Here is a 20,852-nt window from a genome sequence, read left to right on the forward strand (position 1 = left end):
CAAATTCTTGTTTTTCTCCTCTTTAGAACCACTTCTGGAGTCTGGAGGTGACGGTGATCTTTCTAATTTCTATATCTGCTGAATTATGCTGTATCGGTTGAGGACTAGGAGCTGAAATCTACTTGATAAGTCTTTATATAAGGCAGCACTTTTCATTTGGAGGTTATTGTTTTACTCACTGATAGATACAAATGGCCTCCATATATGCTAAAGTGAGGTGAACAATTATTTCCCCAGTAAAATTTCTTCTTGTTTTCTCATTTTGGGATGGTAATATGTATTTCAATCCTGACAACTTAGTTCTTTCTGGCTGCATCAGAATATTCTTTTCACTCTTTGTGAGTGTTAACATCTTGGCCATAAAAGCTGGAGATCAAAGGCAGTTAAAGCCGAGCCAACATGGAAAGGACCAGCATGCATGACACGCGACATAGAATATTTTGTTAATTATTGTCCTTTGCAGTTGCAAATTTGCACGTTAATAATGCAGTGATAAATGAGATTTGATATATTGTGCAGGTCTACTGGAAGAAATTACAAAGCCTTCAAGGCATTGAAACTCTGGTAAACCACATAAAGAACTACTGTCCACAAATTGAGAAAACATGTAACAATAGTGGAGCGGATGGCCCACCAAAGGTATTCCCAGAGCGTATCATGTTTTGTTCAAGGCAGTTTGATTAAAATATTGTACCTAATCAGTAAAATGATACAAAGTTTTCAATTCAACTGCTTTTAGTAGAAAAAAGAAAATATTAATGAGGGAAAATGTGCTAATTAATCATTTTTAAAAAGTGGTTAAATGGTAACTATCTGCCTCAGTAAAGCAAAAATATGTCAGAGCAATTTGCAGAAACTGGGCTGGATCACATAAATCCTTGTCAAATAATCCTAGAGTGGGTATAGAAGGCTGGCTCATCACCACCGGAAAGTGTATAATGCCTCTGGGTGCTCAATGTAATTTTATATTCATTACTTCACTGACATATTGTGCTGATTCGCTACTTGTTCTTAAATATTTCATACACTGCTGACACTTTGTGATGACAAGTTTTGATTCCCAACATTATTAATCTGTAGAGGTGGAAGTTTGGAACCAGAAACTTCTCTCAAAGGTGTGCTCACATTTATTTTAATAAGCCTGGAAATATATCTATAAAGTTTCACATATGGGAAATTAACCCAAAAGATGACCAGAAGCTCAATTTGAAAAGTAATAATGAAAATGTCTTACTTCAGGAAAAAATAACCTGTCATTTAGATTGGTTAATCAATGGTTTTGAGAATATGATACCCATTTTCATTCCTTGTGTGATGTCAGCTAATGGACTTTTTTATTCTGTACAAGCCTTTTTCACTACGACAGTGGATCCATAAAAATAACAATCCTTTGAATGGCAGCACCTTGAAACTTGAACTTGGCTGTCATGAGAAAACCTATATATAGTATGAAATGGAAAAATAAAACAAATGTTGAAATTCTTTTTTAAACTACTATAGAAACATCAATATTTTAGAAAGCTGAGCAAAAAATTTTATTTTTTAGCAGAAGAAATTGCAACTACAGCACCAAGAGAGGCTAAATAAATAAGTGCACCACATTTTTAACTATTTGAAAAAAAGTGTTGGTAACTATGTATTATTTCATTCATCTTGTGATGGTCCATCATATAAAATTCCAATAAAATACATTAAATTGTGTGTTTATAAAGTGACAAAAGCGATTCAAAACACTTGCTTTGTATCTACTGTGGCAAAATAAAGAGAAATAAAATGGAAATAAGCCCCCTTTATTCAATATTGATTTACATTTTATATAAAAATTACTTACATTTAATACATTTCTCCAAAATACAAGCAGCCAAACAACATACAAATCAAATACAAAATTATAAAATTTCTTATATCTATCATGTTCATCTTCAGCAGAAACGTGTTTAATAATAACTCCCAACAACCTGTGTGACTGTGGTAAATCACTTCCATATCATTCCATTTGTTGAAATATGAGACCTAGAAAAATATGGTATTAATTATCTGTCCTCTTAGTGAACAATACAGGAATCTGACAGCGAACATTCAACATGGGCCTTGTGTGAAGTATTTCCATTGAGTGAGCGGAGTTTGGAATAGGTGTTGATGGACAAGACGGAAGGACTGAGGAATTACATCGTTGGTGAGGAAAGACTGACTGAGTTACGGTCTTTCATGAGGAGATCCAGCTGGGTCAGAGCACAAAAAAAGACAGCAGCTAAAAAAATACAAAGCTTCAGCTCACTTATGAAGCTTTCTGGTCCTTCCAGCACACATAGGAAACAAAACACTTGAAACACTTTGCAACTATACATACATTTGCTTAGAAAATATGTAGCCAAATCGTCTGGTTTTGCCCCTTCAAAAAACAAACCTCGTGTCAATATTCCTTTAAAACTAGAGTCAGCTATTGGTACAAATTGTAGCACTGAATCTGAACATTTGAACTGTGCACAAGAGTGGCTTATGGTGTTAAGTTGTTTTTTTTTTGCAAATCAGAAGGTTTACTTCGTTACTGTATACAGTATAGTGCTGTATAGCTTTAAAATAAAAATGAGTAAGCAAACTGCATATGTAAAATCAAACTCCTGAACACACCAACAAGGATATTATGCTGATGCTAAACGAGAAAAACTCAAGAGCCTCGTAGGAAATAGAAAAATCTTGTTTCCTCCTTTATATTATATATTGTACACTGTGGTAAAAAAAAGAAGTACAAAGTGTAAAGTTAGGCTATGCGGCGGTTTCACGAATTGTCCCCTCTAGTTTCTTTGGGAGTAGCTCTCTCCTTTCATCAATACTGATGACTGGCTTCCGACAGTTTTGTCCGTCGATATAGATCTTTGCATACACGGGGTTGGAGTAATTCATAGGCTGCATTGGGAAAACAAAAGGAGTCAGTAAGGATATTTCCAAAAATCAAGTTCCAACAGTGATAATCCTAAAGTAGCAACAATTAATACTTTTTGGTATTTGTTAATCAGTTGTAAGTAGCCGAGGAGGCAACACGTCACATTAAATCTGGTAAAGATTGTAAGTAGTTTTCTATTTACAATACAAATAAGTCTTAAACATAACACTAAACACATTCATCTGGAGCAGGGCTGGGCAACTCCAGGCCTCGAGGGCCGGTCTCTTGCAACTTTTAGATGTATCTCTACTTCAACACACCCGAGTCAAATAATGAGGTCATTAGCAGGACTCTGGAGAACTTGACTGCACTTAGGAGGTGATTCAGCTATTGGATTCAAATGTGTTGGACCAGGAAGACATCTAAGAGTTGCAGGACACCGGCCCTCCAGGACCAGGCCACCCCTTGGAGTCATGTTTGGTCCCCCCTTTGGGAAGCCTAATTTACACTCTCATTTTTTGTCATTTCAGTTTTTAGCACTTCCAGCCTTTATTTGGGTCCCATTTGTGTTTCCTATTTAGCTCCTGCTTGGTACAGAGGAAATTACAAAATGAATGTTTATCAAAGTTTGTTTCCCAAAAACAGCTGGCCACTGTACCTTGAACAAACTGACAGGAATACATCTGATAGCTCATGTTCATTATTTTTTTCTAAAATAAATCATTACATTTTGGCAGAAATCAGTGTAGAGTTAGGTGCTGATTCTTTTAATTAGGAAAGACAATTAGTGGAAGTTTGAGTTATGCATATTTAAGGAATGATTAGGTTTTGAGAAATAAGCATGCCGACGACTCGGTGAGAAGAAAGAAAATTCTTGCACATAGTCACTTTCTTCCTTAGAAAGCATGCAGAACATCTACAGATTACATATCCATTAACAAAGATGGGAGCCTGTGGGTGTTCTATAATCAACTTCAAGGTAATGATGAGCTGAATTTTTGATTTTGCAGAAAGCAAGTAGGAGTTTGTATACTTACATCACTGGACTGTGTATAATATTTGCTTGCAATGATGCCTTTTTAAAAATGATATGAATATGTTACACATTTAATCATTATCTAATCATTTTCTGATGGAAAATGATTAGATAATCAAAACTCCCCTGGGTGTTTGGATTTTTTTTCTTCTCCACATAGCAAATATAGAAGATGCCTGTTTATACAGGGTATGCAAGTATCTGGTTGAAACTGCATATACAGTATACTGCTTTGCTTATTATTTTTAGAATTTAAAAAAATAGTTAAATTCACCTGTCCAGGAATAACCTCCTTGGGCACAGAATTCATGCCCAAGGCGTGAGGGTCACTGGATTTTACACACCACCCCTGCAACAAAACAGATACCATCTTCTTTCATCACTTCAGCTACATACAGTAAGGTTATAATCTCATTGTTTTGGTGTCATAATATTCAATGACCATAATCGGTCCTTTGGATTTAAAACAAATTGAAAAACATTTGAGCAAACAGAAAAACTTCAAGACGTGAGTTCAAGTCAGCAAATCTCAGTTAATAACAAAGCATGACAGTCCTCACAATAGCAAATGTCAAAGCTGGCAGCACAAGAAGCAATAGCATTAGGCTTGAGGCTTTAGCAGATGAGCTGTAAACCAGCATACATGAGGGTGTAAGGATTTATTTGATGTACTAAGTGTGGGAGTGAGGTTGAGCGTTATGGACAGAATAAATCACCAACAAAATGAAAAGTCCTCTTGGCATCTTTAAACAAGTTTTAAAAAATATACCAAACCTCAATAACAGTATATTGTGTATTCCTTCAATAAAATAAGACAGAGAGAAAGCAGCGAACATGTCAACATGCGTCAATAAACTTTGCTTAAAATGGCAAATAAATATTCTAGATGTTCTTTTTTGTTTTTAAATAGTGCAGAATTTATTGAGAATCTGATAGACGAGTAAGAAACACATATGGAGAAACATACTGCAAATGTTCAAAACAGATTGCTAATAATAACTTTACATCCCATACTGTATTAATATGCTGCTCAATCAAATTAAATACTCATTTATGCAACCAGACGGACTGTGTTTGCAAGTGAGCTTCTGGGAGATTCGCAGCTGCATCTATATAAACCCAATTAATCGGCTTCTAAGAATTTTTGTTGAAAGGCGTTTGACAAAAATATCTAATTTAATTATGCAATCAAATTATTATTAGTAAATTAGTACTCTCAAACATTTTCTTGTTACTGTAATAACGGACTCCAAATATAACCGAACATGATCTTCTGAGGTTGCTGAGCTTTATGAAGATCAAAAAAGTAGCCCGTAATTGTTAGTCTCATCATTTTATAAACATTTTTCACAAAGACAGTTCTGAATAGTGTAGTGTGTATTTGTATTTATTCTCTTATTTTAAAACTCTTAAATAAAATCCGGTGAAACTAACAACCTTCACCACTAATAGTCGAGTACCTCATCTGTAAAGGTTATAGTTCATTTTAGGTTTCTCCTGCAATTTCACCCGCATAGTTAAATGTCCCTAGCGTTTTGTAAGTTATGTATATAATAGAAAGAATTAGTCTAAGCACTGAACCCTGTGGTACTCCACAAGTAATCCTGGATGATGCAGATTTGTCATTTACACAAGGAAACTGGAATCTCTGCTAAGGATATAAATGGGAATTGTAATCAAAGGAAGTACTTGTTCAAATAATTTTGTGAGGACAAAATGCAACATGAGCTTTCAAGATTTAGAAGAAGCTAAAACTTTTGGGCACAACTGAATAAAATCAGTCCAAACACAGATTAAGTTGCCTCCAATGAGGATGCCATTTTCACGCTCAGGAGGATGTCACTAAATTTTATTTTTAATAGAATCAATTTTATTTACAAAGAATCCCATAAAGTCATTACTGCTGAGAGTTGGAGAAGTCAACATCTGTGACTCTGTGTAAGATTGGCAACTTCACTAAAAAGAAACCTTGGATTATTCCAATTCTCGTCTTGTTTCTAGAAACTTTTGACTCAGGCAGGCTGAATACAAATACATGACACATTTTAAGGTTTTATTTGTAAAAAATTTAGAAAATTCAAAATTACTACTGTTTGGACTATTATATAAAATACCAGTGAAGTTCATTGAAGTGTGTGGTTATTATGTAGTAACATCTGAAAAAGTTCAAAAAGAGTGAATCCTTGCACACAAAAAACCCCATATAGGACCATTATATGTTCTAAAAACACGTATTAAAAAAAATAATAAAAAAGTATTTAATAAATCCACCTTGTGAGGGTCCAGTGTGAAGTTGGGTCGCAGCAGACTGCCTGCATCAGCATGGTTGTCATGGTCCACCTCATACATGTTGTATGATGGGTTGCCAATCTCCACGTTTATCCCTCCGTTTGTCATGGGCTGCCTCTGCACACGTTTTCCCCTGAGGAGTGTGTGTTTGTGTGCGTGTGTCAGAAAGAGAGAAAGAGTCATTAACATGAACCACAACATCCAGGTCAGCTCACCTCCCAGTGCTGCACACGTCCACACAAAACATCACCAGACAACACTTGGAGAATATTAACTTGGCTAGGTAGTTACATTCAAAATAGCCAAACAAAGTTTTCAGTAAGAAAGCTGAGACTTTAATTCATCTTCAAAGCTGCACATTGTTTGATAGTGTCATCACCTGCTGCTTAGAAACCACCCTTTCAATTTTTATTGTTTTATTTCTTTTATCTGCATACCTTTGCCTTCGTCTGCAGATATAAACACCTGCCACCACCATCACAATCAAGATAACCAGCAAAACCAGAGGTACAATGATGGCGATGCTTCCTGGAGAAGAAACAGATGAGAGATGGAGGGAAGTGTTAGAAATAAAAAATGACCTGAAATTAATTCAGACAGTGACCAACTTTGATTTTGTTCTTTTTAATTTTCAGCAGGCATTGCTTTGTTCTATTTACCAAGCATCTGTTCAGATAATATACACAGTAGATAAACAGTGAAACAATATTAAACTGGTGCTCATAAAACTTCCAACAAGTATAATTACAAAATGTAGCTCAAGTTTACTTCTTCAATTAGAACAGTGGTTTATGTCTGGTTGAACGATGTGTGTGCCCAGTTGATTTTTTTTTTCTTTTTTGGGGGGGATTTTATTGTAATCCATAGGGGGGCCCAGAAGAAAATCTTTGGGAACCACTGAATTAGAAGATAAACCAGTGAAATTCAGGCCTATTTAATTGAACAAAGTAAATATGCTCAATGAAGGCTTTTGGATCCAAACAATGGTAACTGGTGACTGTTGTACCTTTATTCTTCAAGCTAAAATGTCACTCAAGCTGGCTGTGCTATTACGGGAGCTTAACAGCTTAGATTTCAGAAACATAAAGCCAAAGTCACTATAGTAACACACATTTTCACAAAACAACACTCTCAGGGACATGTTTTCAACTTTTGATTTCATATATTGTTATGAAGTGTTTACTTAATCTCAAAGAAAAGTAAACCTCTCTGACCGGAAGTTAGCTGATATTTAATTAAGTTATTGTAGCTAGGAAATATAATGAATATAATTAGAAATCTGAACATGCTCTCCAACCAGGTACTAAGTAGCTCACAGTCAGACAAACAGAAAAATGTGTCAACTGTTTCTTGTATTAGAATATAATTGACCAAGTAGATATTATATATATATATATATATATATATATATATATATATATATATAGACCACAGTGGTGCCTGTGGTCATCGGGGCCCTCGGTGCAGTCACCCCCAAACTGGACCAATGGCTACAACAGATCCCAGGAACAACATCAGACATCTCAGTCCAGAAATGTGCAGTCCTTGGCACAGCCAAGATACTGCGCAGAACCCTCAAGCTCCCAGGCCTCTGGTAGAGGACCCGAGCTCAGGGGATAAGAACCACCCGCGGTGGGTGAGAAGGGAATTTATATATATATATATATATATATATATATATATATATATATATATATATATATACAGTATATATTATCAATAAGTAAATGTAAAATTTTACTAATTTATTGTTTTTTATTCTATGATTGTATGTTGGAACATACTTAATATACTATTAAGTATATTAATATATGTATATCTGATTTTCTCACTAAAGTGTTTTGTTCTTTATTGTAAGACATTGTTTTCAATAGTTGCCATTTGCAAGTGTCTTCTTATCTCTTTTTATTCATTAGCTATCTTTATAACTGATATTCATAGTATCAACAATATTTTATTATTTAAACTTACTTTATAGACTGAATTTTTTTATTATTGACAGCTATTGCATATTGATTTTTCCTGATTTTGTGATGCTGATATAGAGAGTTATGCCTGCAAAGTTTGAACATACTGTGTTCATTAGTACAATATTAATAAATATTCTATTTATTTTTACTGGAGTATTACTTTCCTGTCTTAATGATAGCTACAACAAAGACACATTTCTGATGAATAATCTGACATGAGTTTTAGGTTCGGATAAAGCAGCAAACATGGAGATAATCCACACATGCTGAACTTGTTTCACAACCTACAGCTCCAGTCGGATGTGGACAGAAACTCGTCATAAGCATAATATTCTATTGACTTATTTAAACCAAACACCTATAAACTGCAATGATTAAAAAAAAGAAATAAGTGAAGTTAGAATGTTTTGTGCGTCTCCTTTAACATTACATTTTAGCTAAAATATTTGAATACACCACAACTAATACTTAGTTTGAAGTCCCCTAGGATGTCTCATAGAACTAGACTTTTTTCTGCAGGCATCAACCAGCTTCTTGCATAATTCTGGTTGGATATTGGTTTCTTTCCTCATCAAAAATCATAAAGCTAATTTAAATTGTTTGGTCCCTTGGCACACTCTTCCTTTAAGCATAGGCAAGACATTTTCACTCGGATTGAGTTTAGGGGGATTTCCAGAAGCTGTTGTAATTAACCATTTCTAAACCCATTTCGACACATCAGGGACTATGATCCCAAATGAACATGTAGCAAGCTGAAACCAACATTTTTAAATGAGCTCTTCCATTTCTTTTAAATCCATTGGTCAAATAGCCAGCAGAATTATGCCTGAGGTTTGGCAACAAAAATTGTGGATATTTAATCAAACAGGCATATACACTGCCTGGCCAAAAAAAAAAGTCGCCACCTGGATTTAACTAAGCAAATAGGTACAAGCCTCCTATTGGATAAGTACTGCATAGGCGATTATCTTTCAGCTGGCAACAAGTTATTTAACCCCAGCTGATGCAATGAGTAACTCCTCATTTCATAAACAACCATGGCAAAAGACACATCCTGTGGTCGTGGAAAAGACGTTAGTCTGTTTAAGAAGGGTCAAATCATTGGCATGCATCAAGCAGAGAAAACATCTAAGGAGATTGCAGAAACTACTAGAATTGGGTTAAGAACTGTCCAACGCATCATTAAAAACTGGAAGGATGGCGGGGAACCATCGTCTTCCAGGAAGAAATGTGGTCGGAAACAAATACTGAATGATCGTGATCGGCGATTACTTAAACGTTTGGTCAAATCAAATCAAAGAAAAACAACAGCAGAACTCAGAAGTATGTTTAATTGTGAACGCAAAAGCATTTCCACATGCACAATGCAAAGGGAACTCAAGGGGTTGGGATTGAACAGCTGTGTAGCCGTAAGAAAACCTCTAATCAGTAAGGCTAACCAGAAAAAAAGGCTTCAGTTTGCTAGGGAGCATAAAGATTGGACTCTGGAGGAATGGAAGAGGGTCATGTGGTCTGATGAGTCCAGATTTACCCTGTTCCAGAGTGATGGGCGCATCAGGGTAAGAAGAGAGGCAGGTGAAGTGATGCACCCATCATGCCTAGTGCCTACTGTACAAGCCTGTGGGGGCAGTGCTATGATCTGGGGTTGCTGCAGTTGGTCAGGTCTAGGTTCAGCAACATTGTGTGCCCAAAGAATGAGGTCAGCTGACTACCTGAATATACTGAATGACCAGGTTATTCCATCAATGGATTTTGTCTTCCCAAATGGAACGGGCATATTCCAAGATGACAATGCCAGGATTCATGGGGCTCACATTGTGAAAGAGTGGTTCAGGGAGCATGAGACATCTTTTTCACACATGGATTGGCCACCACAGAGTCCAGACCTTAACCCCATTGAGAATCTTTGGGATGTGCTGGAGAAGGCTTTGCGCAGTGGTCAGACTCTCCCATCATCAATACAAGATCTTGGTGAAAGATTAATGCAACACTGGATGGAAATAAATCTTGTGACACTGCAGAAGCTTATTGAAACAACGCCACAGCGAATGCGGGCTGTAATCAAAGCTAAAGGCGGTCCAACAAAATATTAGAGAGTGTGACCATTTTTTGGTGGCGACTTTTTTTTTTGGCCAGGGAGTGTATGTCTAAGAAAAATCTAATTCATATTGTTTGTTATTTAATCATCCCACCCTGGAAAAAGTACAATTCAAATAAACCAATTAATACCTTAACTTATTATGACCTTCATGTCCAACAGGACTGCATGATCACGTCTCAGAGTTTGAAATGTAAAAAATGAGATTTAATAAAACATACATGCATATTTCAAACGGGGTTCTTATCCTTATGTTTGTTATCATTAACAGTTGATTTCTCCACTTCTTACCTCCACTTGTGTTGTCTGATCTGCTGCTTTTAGGGGCAGGCCTTTCACATTGTGTCCCAGCCCAATTGGCAGAACATCTGAAGGAAGTTAAAGCAGAATGTGAATAAAAGATATTTTAGCTTTCTTTATAAGTCGATAAAGTGCTCAGGAAACACCTTAGCAAATTCACTACAGTATGATGTGACAGTGGTTCACATGTGCAACACATTATGATTCAGTCTTGCAGTGAGGTGCTTTGATCCAACAAAAACAACACACCACCTGGAGATAGAATAAGCACTATGTACATCCATATAGTGTCCACAAACAGTGTGCGTTAATTTTAGAGTTGGTTATTCAGTTAATAAAAAGATATACATAAAAAAATGACACAAATCTCATCTCATTTGTGTTCCAATGGAATCCAATGGGTGTGATGTATGACCCTTGTTAGAAAAGGTGATGTTTAATTTCACAGTAGTCGCAGATGGGCCCGTAAAGCATGAGTGATCAGGTGGGCGTGGCAGGGTGATGAAATTATTCTAAATTACATGCAGTATCAGACTCAGAACATCAGGCTATCAAAACTAAAAAGGCAGCCCCATAGACGCGGGAAATGAATCCCGCCTTTGTAGGACGAAATGTCAGTGCGGCAGGAATTTTAATAGGAGGTTGGAGGCAAGGTGGAGTTTGATCTCCTTTCCAAAGTATATTCCAAGAAAACAAACTTCCTAAAAAAATCTACGCTATTTTAAAAAAGATTACATCAATTACACGGTGTGGGATGGGAAATTATGTATGATTCAGGCCATTACCTGACATGTTTAGCTGCTAATCATGAACAGGATGTAAATACACACACTGATGCTCACATTACACATATACGGCACCATGTTTTATTTCTCCCAGGGTTCACTTGTGCACAGTGACGACTGCATGAGATGGGAAAATGGGTGGCAGTAAAGGGGCCAACAAAGATGCTGAGTCATGCAGCAACTGACAATGTAATAAGTGCTGTATTAGTTAATAACTGTTCAAGATGTAACAAATATCATGAGTGCCCAGAGTACAGTACATTCGCTTACTCTGTGTCTACCGGTGGCTCAATATAATCATAAAATCCTACTGAAAGAGTGGGTCTGGAGTATAAACAGGGCAGCAGTGAAGATTAGAATAATTTAATTTATACATTTCCCTGGTCAAATCAAAAAGAATATTTCCAGATCTTATTCCACGTCCAATTGTCTCAATGTTCCTTCTTTCCTTCCATCCATCCATTAACCCATCCATCCATCCGTCAGAAATTGATGATTGACTTTTATATATACGTCAAAAATGGCTGAAAACATTCTGAGGACTCTGGAAGTTTTAGTTTGGAAATATAGGTTATCTGGACATTTTAAATATGTAGGAATCCTGTAACTATTTGCTTTATAATATCAGCAACCACAACCGTAAAATGCACTGTAACATCTTATATTAAAACTTCAACATTTTATCTGCTAAAACAAAGTTTTGGTGTTAGAATGCTGCAATAATAGAAGAGCAGCTAATCCAGAAAAACACTCAGCATCTTATGGTAACAGTCTACAATATTGTGCAAATAAATGCCACTTTGCTTTCAAAGACCACAGTTATCTGTGGTGTTCTTTATGAGGATTTTTCTGTCTTTAATATTTATTTCTTTGCGCAGATTTTTTTCCTCAAACAAATCCAGATTTTATTTCATTTTGGTACTTTCATCTAAAAATTGTTGACCTAAAGGATTTTTAAGTGAAAAACAAAATACATAAATAGATACAAAAAAATTACATTTCTCCTAACATGGTAAGGTTAGTATTCAATGTTCCTAAACTTTATTACCAAAGAAAATAATATTTGCATTTTATGTATATATCTAGCACTTATTACTTGACAGTTTGCTAGAAGAAGGTACCAGATTTGCAAACTGTAGAGTCTGAAATGATGCTAAATGGAGTGGAGGAGGGTGAGTGTATACAAAGGAGGTGAGTGGGCTCTGAACAAAGCTGGAGAGGTGAGAGGGACCTACTTGCAGCGAGGTTTGTTAAGAGCTGTTAATGTGCACATCCCCTCATTCTGACAGAAGTAATCGCAGGGGTTGGCCAGCTCATCACAACGTTGGTTCTTGAACCCTGAAGTGCAGCTGCAAAACATTGTGTTGGGAGTGATGAAAGGGCCCAGAGAATGTATGTTGTTGAACACTTGGCTGCTTGACGAATGGAGATTGACTCACTAAATCCTTTAAGCACCTTCAGTTGTCAGACGGAGTAATACAGTGTTGCGTTTTCAGAGAGTAAATTAGGAAAATAAATCATGTGAAAACATAAATCTGCTTTTGTAAAAAAAAGAAGAGTCTCCTCTAAAGACACGTTATTTGGAAGTCTGTTTTGCCAATTTTCAGTACCAAGGTTTCCAAAGGTTTAAAATATTATGATTTCCAATCTGCTAAAATTTTAAAAGTCTCCAGCAGTCCGACATCTTTTTATTGTTCGAGCACCGAATCTCATTTCTCCTAGTTCAAGTTGAACTTGAAGAGAACTAACTCAAGGTACCACACTACCCTTTCATTCTCTGCTGTAAAAATTATAGAAAGAAAAAATGTTGTTCGTCTAGAACTACAAAACAAAACCCTTCTATTGCTGACACATGCCTAATGGTTTCAATTATTAGGAAACTAATCTAATAATTGTTAGATTTGAAAGGGAAAGATTATCAATGACATGACTTTGCCTTTCTTCCTGGGTAATAATTTTTTTAGACAAAATATAAAGCTCTGTCCTAGAAAAGTATTAAAAAAGGTCCTTACTGAAAAAAGCAAAGTGGTTACTACTATCTTATAGAATTAGAATTACAGCATCTAGACAAAAATGATCTGTACTTAGGCAGCTATAATATTATGCAAGAGAATGTAAAAAAAGTTCAATATAAGCTTAAATTATTAAAGGTTTTTGTCTAACTAGACAACATTACTAGCCAATTGAGGCTTTCTTGCACTAAGAAATAGATTATTTTCAATGTTTCATAACTTGTATTTTTGCAGGGCTGTTTTTTCTTTTTTATGCGTTTAATGCATTGATTATCATCACAATTGAGTCAGCGTTACACAGCAGGGTTTTTGCATTTGGGGAGTTTGATGAAACACACATTTACTCGGAGGATTAAGGTCAAACTTTATGATTTCTTGACACCACCATATCCATCATCTCACATAATTTCAAGTCTTTGGAGCAAATAATAAACCGCATTATCAGGATCTGTTAACCTCATCGAATAAGATGGAGTAATTTGCATAGAGATTGATTCTATCCCCTGGAATTTAGAGAGAGGTGACCGCAAATTTCAATTTAACTACAGTGGACAATGAGCATTTAAAAAAAAAAAAAAGAAAACTAGACAGATGGCTTTTGAAAATGAATTTCCAATTTCCTCCTTGGACAGATTTTTAACACGCAATGAATGCGATTATCGCAGAAGAAGTGTTCATTTTAAACAGCACTCTGAGTAGTCTTGATTCCCTCATGCGTGGCACTTTAGCTTTTGTCTGGTACAAGTTTTTGAGTTTCTTGGCATACTGAAGCAAAGATATAGAACTTTTTCTGTTTTTGTTGAAGGAAAAAAACCTTCTAAAGCCAGCTGCTGAAGACAGTCGCCGAGGTCTGACATGAGCTTTAAACGGCAGAGAGGAACAGCATGAGATGTTCAGAATGGCAGGCTTTGAAACAGTTTCAAATCATTTTTATCTGCCTAAACCCTTAAGCCACAGAGAGGTGTCACGCTGCACAGGGTGGTGTACTGGCACTCAGCCCCCTGCTGTTCATTGGCGCCTCAAACAGTGACATCAAATCTTCTCTCAATTTAAAGACTTTTTTTTCCTAATCCAAAAGGAGACAGTTATTTTGTTGAGTTCTTGAGGCAAAGAGAAAGATATCCCTTGATAATTTTTCCTTCTGTTCTAAAAGCCACTCTTTTCTTAGCCAGTATTTCAGTAAAACCAAGTCTGCGTAGAAAACATTCAGCTCTCTTCCCTCACACCTCTTTCACCCATTAGGCTGTAACTTACTGACAGAATGGAAGGCTGGTGTCGGGGTCCAGGTGACAGGTACCTCCATTGTAGCAATATCCATCACACAGCTGACAGCTTGGTGCAATTCTACCATTTGTGCAGCTGGAGGATGGAGAAATAATTGACTCAAGTTACAAGCAAAAAACTATATTTTAACAAGATGGGGGGAGGGAAGGAGTTCTGGGTGATTTTTGTCAAACAAATGCATAACTGTTGGAAGAGAAATCAACAAATATTTATTGAATTTGGCATACTATTGGCAAAAAGAGTAATAGCCCTTTCATGGGAAATACTAGAAGACCAAAGCTGAGTAGAAGGTTCTCAGAGCTATCGTCGATTCTCCCTTTAGAGAAAATTACTCATGTGATAAAATATCAATAACATGAATTCTATCAAATTTGGCAACCACTTATTGTGAAAATTAAAGTTATACAGTGAATTATACAGTGAAAGGGTAAATAAATTGGAAAGGGAGGTTGGTGTGAGGTTTGATTTAATTAACTTGCTTCTTTTGATGTTATTTTGTAAGCTTTAAGTCTGTTGCAGCATTTTAGCTTGACATTTTGTTTTTGTTCTATTTTGTTATTGTGAAAAAATGGGGAAAAAATGGCAAGTTGCTAACCTGGCTTCTATTTCACTGACATTATTAGCAGCTAACATTCTGCAACAGGGTGTGTAGACTTGAAGTTGTTCTTTTTTTAATTTAATCAAATCAATTCAGAGAGCTTACAGTCTGTGGAGGCAGTGACTGTGATATGAATTGAGAATATGCTCTGTTTCCCCATGAACGAACAAAAAATGTAAACCCCAAAGATTTCAGCAACAGAAATAATGGACTGGAGTACCAAACACTCACTTGCAAACCACGTCTAAGGTTTCCTCGTTAATAAGGCAGGGAGCCCCATGGCATCGAAGACACTTGTCCACCTCACACTTGTTCCCTTCATACCTGGCGGGACACACACATTCCACATAGCCGCTGCTGGATAACGTACAGGCCTTTGAGTTCACACAGTAGTGATGGCAGATGTCTGTTTCATATTGAGAAGCACAGAAGGAAAGGTTAGTGTATAAGCTGGTTAGATAAGAATTGTACAGGGCTTTAATGGGACTTAATTATCCATATGAAATGACATCTTAGCCACAGATGGAAACATATCTCCCCTTGGGCAAACAGCAGTGAGAAAATACTAATGATGTGCAACTGGAATTGTTTTCCCCATTCCATTATGTCAATGCACTGCTAAAGAAAATCCATCACTGTGGAAATGAAATACCCAAAGGATGTGAGATGGAAGAACTCTAATTCTGTTTATCTGCAAATTGAAGCAAATGTAGTGTCTGTGGAAAGATAACTCTTTGGGCAATTGCTTTTGTTTAACACTAAATGTGTGTTAAAACTATATTTTTTTTCTGTGAGTTTCATCCCGGGTAGCTGAATACAGATTAATGCTTTGTGTGATTACAAGGGAATGTCAGTTATGTAAACCACAGGTTTCCAGAACAATCCACGAGTAGAGATGAAGAACTCACGGTAAAGACAGCGATCCCCGGTGTACTCTGCCATACAGCGACACACAGGCTGATTTCCCTGAGTGACGTCACATGTTCCCCCATTAAGACAATAATTGTCACAAATCCGCTTCTCACAGAAAGGCCCGGAGTATCCAATAGGACAACGGCATGTAGGCTTCCCTGTGAAAAAACACAGTCAAAGTTGTACAGATCAACGCCACTTGTACACACAGTTATGATTTGGGTTGTTATAGTCCTCAATTTTCCTTTTTCTAAATGGGCTTGCAAAAACAGTCATACCCCTTTAATTATTTCACACCTACCATAAACATCTGTTTTGTGTTTTAATTGGGATTTTATATGACACACAATGTATTTTTTTCTTCCACAAACCAAATTACAATTGGAAACTTCATTTTCCCCTCTGTAATCTGTTTGATTGTCCCTGCTGAAGAAAAGCACTCTGACACCATGATGCTTCCAGTGACTTGTTTCATGTAATGTGCAGTGTTACCATTTCACTCATAACATTATTCATGTACTAAAAAAAGTACAGCTCTGATACAGAGTGGACTTTTTTTTCACATGTTTGTTGAGTTCCCTGTGTGGTTTGTGGAAAACTGCAAATGGACTTCTTATGGCTTTCTGTTATTAGTGACTTCTTAACATTCTTTCATAAAAGTCAAATTTCTGCAGTGCATAAATCATAGTTGTCTAGTCAATAAATTCTTCAAACAGAGATTTGGATCTATGAGGCTTCTCTAGAGTTAAACCTCCTCCATGGACTACGACTTTGCAATTTCCATCCAAGAGTTTTTAACCATTTGACAATTTTCCTAGGTATTTTGTGAAGAATCAAATACCTAGGAATACCTAACAAATATACGCAACTCCTCACTGTGTATGATAAACACACCTCAAAAGTATTCATGTTGTCGGCGAATTCAAAAACCGGACAGTGGAAGTAGACTAGTTGCAGCAAAATATCAACACTGCTAGGTGAGCACATTTCTGCATATAACATGCCCACAAACTTCTCATCAATCACACAACAAATCACCCAGAGCTCTGTGCAAAATAGTTTGGGGGTTGAGAAAGGGAGGAAAAAGCCTCTCTACAAACTAGATAACACAATATTTACGTAGTCGTGCAATTACCTCAATGAGAGGCAATTTCAATGCTTTGGATGAAGCATGGAAGAGGATTTACCATGGAACTTTTGCAAAGAAACTACACAGCTGTTTTTATGTAGCCAATTGTGTTAATAACAACTGTGCCATCTCTAAAATATTTTGCATGGGAGTTTATTTTCATAACATTCAAGTCTGGGGCAAAACTGAAAGCAAAGAAGTCATGTAAAAGTTATTCAAGGAACTGCCTTTTGGTCTGTTCTGGTTAATATTTATGTGAATCTCGAGGCATCCACTGATTGGCAGCTATGGTATCAAGAGGACGTATGCTGTTTGACACGTCGTCCAGACCGATCCAATTTTTAATTCAGCCAGAAACAGCATGCTTATAATTGCTAAAATGACTTCACATTCTGGCCACAGATTTATTCCTTGTCAGATATGGCTGGCATATTTCCAACAGGGAGGTGATTCTGGAGGCCTCCTAATCATGTCTCCAGATGATTTTTAGATTCCACATTCAGAGCCCAGATCATTTTGACTACATTTTGGTAATCCTAAAACGTTTCACCTAAAACTCAGATAATTTTGTATCTGGGTCATTAATTTATATGTATGATTATCTAAATGACTGACGGGTATGCCTTAGTGGATATTCAGGTATGAGCCAATTAGAGTAAAGCAATGTGTATCTGAAAATGACTCAATAGAGGAGTAAGAATTTTTTATAATGAGCAGCAGGAGTTACATTAACATATGTAATAAAGGTGCCAATGATACAGTTAAATATGTTATGTTAGATTAAAAATTCAGCATTTTAAAATATCCAATCTTGATCATTATGGTGAATCTAAATTACCTGTCAAAGATCTGAATGTCCCTGGCTGGCTGAAAACAGAAATAATTGAATATGTTGAGTAACTATTAAATGAAGTCCACATTTGTAGTTTAGTCTTGGAAAAAATAGAATTTATCTGTGAAAGAATCAGAGTTTGATAGAGAACATTTGTGAAGATTAGTAGCTATCATAAAGACTAAGGAACATACCAGGCAGGTCAGGGAAAACGCTGTGGAGAAGATTTAAACAGGGCTAGGTTACAGAATAACATAAAAAGCTTTGAACATCTCACAGAGCTCTATTCCATTCATCATTAGAAAATAGGAATAATGACACAATGGGAAACTCACCAAACCATGACTGTGCACCCGAACTGACAGACCAGGCAATGGGAGCATTATTCATAGAAGAAGTTAAGAAGTCCATTGCAACTCTGGACTAGCTGCAGCTATCCACAGCTAAGAGAGGACACTTAGTCTTACATTACAAATCTGGGCTTTATGGAAGAGTCACAGAAAGAAGCTATGAGAAGTTCTGTTTAAATTAGTCTAGAGTATGAGGGCTCAAAACAAATGAGACCAAAAAAAAGCCCTTTGTCTTCCAAGAAAAATTCCATTCTTGGAGAAAAACTAACACATCACATCATCTCCATGGTGATACACGTTTGTGGCAGCATCATGCTGTTGAGAGGATTTTTCTCAGAGGGAAGAAAAATCCAGGTAATGATAAGAAGAATGGAGCTAAATACAGGACAATCTTTAACAAAAAGATGTAGAGTGAGGTTTATTTTCCAGCAGGACAATGACTGCAAACGTACAGCCAGAACTGCAAGAGAATAGTTTAGAATTAGATTTAAGAAAGTAGTATCGCTTCTCCCATTGCTGAGTTCCCTAAGATATCCACTGAGTAACTTCAATGAATAAATAAAACCTGTTTGCTTTAACTAAAATTGAACGAGACACAGACACACCAACAGTTTATGTTAAAGTGAGTTAAAGTTTGTACACTAGCTTTGTTGTTCTAATGTTTTCTACCTACTGAGCATTTTGTGCCATTTGTAAAATAAAAAGATAAAGCAAAAACTATGCATTGTCATTAGAAATACCTTACATTGTTCTAACATATCTACATTACCTGCTCTAATAATTAGTTTCAAAAGTTGATTGAAAAAAATATGCATGGAAAGGTGTTTTGTCTACTTGAATTTGTTATTTTATTAGTATGCTATTTATTTGCATTTTTTCCATTTTAGTCTTTAAAACATCACATAGCTGTATTTTTGTCTGTCTTATAACATCATTTGTAATTATTAAGTAAAATGTTATTAAGAGTTGCTCAGCACTTATGCTGTCTTTTTACAAAATAAAATTTCTTATATGGTTTCTTTTTACTTTTACTTGAGCAAAAATATGTTGAAGTAGTGCTACTTTTACTTGAGTAAAATCTTTGGGGTGTTCTATTTCCATCTTGATATTAGAAAAATTTTTCTATTCAGAATATTGTCCAGGAAGTAAAGAAGTGGCTACAAGATAAATGGCTCTGTCTCAAACATTTCAAAAGCCATTATTATAGCTAACTAAATGTGGATTGTGAAGTGGTGCTACTGGTGTAGCATGACATAAATGGAGGCTTGTATAAATAACAACGTGGTAGTCCACAATGCAAGAAGTTGTCAAGTACTACCTGCTGATGATTGTCCATTGTTGAATGGAGGAGCAGGCTTTGTGAAAGTTGAAAAGTATGAAAGACTGCATGTAGAGCTAACATGCAGCCTTCTTACATTACTAAATAGAAAGGCACTTATATAGAGGCATGTACACAAATGAATATATGAACCTATTTGAACAATGATTTAATATATGGGAGAAACTTATCTGATATACTATATATATGTATATACACATTTCTACACCCTGTACCTATACACCATATACACCCTGTATACTGCAAAGTTGTGTCAACCAACACAATTAAACAACATCCAGAGCCTCAAGGAACCCGAGGCACGTCTCATCCACCCACTGGGTCTTGCCACGCAGGACCATGGTGACCTCAGCACCAGAGATTGGAGAGGCTGACTCAAAGTCCCTAGCCCACACTTTCTCACTGGAAGGCAAGTTTGCGATGATCTTAAAGTACTCTGTCCACTGACCCACAATATCCCAAGTTAAGGCCAGCAGCACATCATTCTAAACAGTGTTGGTGTTTAGGATGGTGTGGTTGATTGATTGATTGCACTGTTTCCTCCTTCTGAGTTACCAGAAGGCAGACCAGAAAAACTAATTCAAACCAAGTTGGACCCAAATGAAAACGTAATTATCCACTTGTAAAATAATGGGTTTACTGTCATTTAGCACATTTTTTGGACAGCTTAGTTAAAACATCCAATACACCCTGACTTAATATTAAGCTTGGTCTGTGGAATCAAGAAATCTCTTAAACAGAACCCTTCTGACAAACTAAAGTAGGATAAAATAGCTCAAAACATATTATGCAATAATCCCCTCCTGACAAATCCCATTTGTCTGTAAAATGTGTAACAATGCAATTTATTTTAAGTTTTATTGGTTCTGGTGGCCTTTATTTGATAGTGAACTGACAGGAAAGTGGGTAATGAGAGAAGGGAGAAGACATGCGGCAAAGACCAAGTTGAGGATTAAGGTCTCCTTATGTGGGCTGTGTTTAACCCCTGCGCCACCACAGCACTCCAATACAATGCCATTTCTAAGGCTTTTGTG

At 36.4% G+C, this 20,852-nt stretch overlaps 1 protein-coding gene across 5 annotated transcripts in view; it reads right to left on the reverse strand.

Annotated features, from left to right (window-relative positions):
• Positions 1-1,774: 1,774 nt before the first annotated feature.
• Positions 1,775-20,852, reverse strand: part of lrp1bb (low density lipoprotein receptor-related protein 1Bb) — a 311,011-nt gene continuing 291,933 nt past the window's right edge. For 3 of the 5 annotated variants that reach the window (XM_028023582.1, XM_028023578.1, XM_028023581.1), the window contains 9 exons: positions 16,165-16,326; positions 15,488-15,662; positions 14,629-14,733; positions 12,598-12,711; positions 10,569-10,645; positions 6,647-6,737; positions 6,192-6,342; positions 4,195-4,269; positions 1,775-2,907 (listed from right to left, as the gene is read on the reverse strand). In XM_028023582.1, the coding sequence (XP_027879383.1) occupies positions 2,767-2,907; positions 4,195-4,269; positions 6,192-6,342; positions 6,647-6,737; positions 10,569-10,645; positions 12,598-12,711; positions 14,629-14,733; positions 15,488-15,662; positions 16,165-16,326 (1,091 nt within the window). In that variant the 3' untranslated portion in view covers positions 1,775-2,766. The remainder of the gene's footprint in view (positions 2,908-4,194; positions 4,270-6,191; positions 6,343-6,646; positions 6,738-10,568; positions 10,646-12,597; positions 12,712-14,628; positions 14,734-15,487; positions 15,663-16,164; positions 16,327-20,852) is intronic. The other 2 variants (XM_028023580.1, XM_028023579.1) reach the window with 2 other exon arrangements.

Source organism: Xiphophorus couchianus, chromosome 7 (genome assembly GCF_001444195.1).
Source record: "Xiphophorus couchianus chromosome 7, X_couchianus-1.0, whole genome shotgun sequence".
NCBI classification, from domain to species: Eukaryota; Metazoa; Chordata; class Actinopteri; order Cyprinodontiformes; family Poeciliidae; genus Xiphophorus; species Xiphophorus couchianus.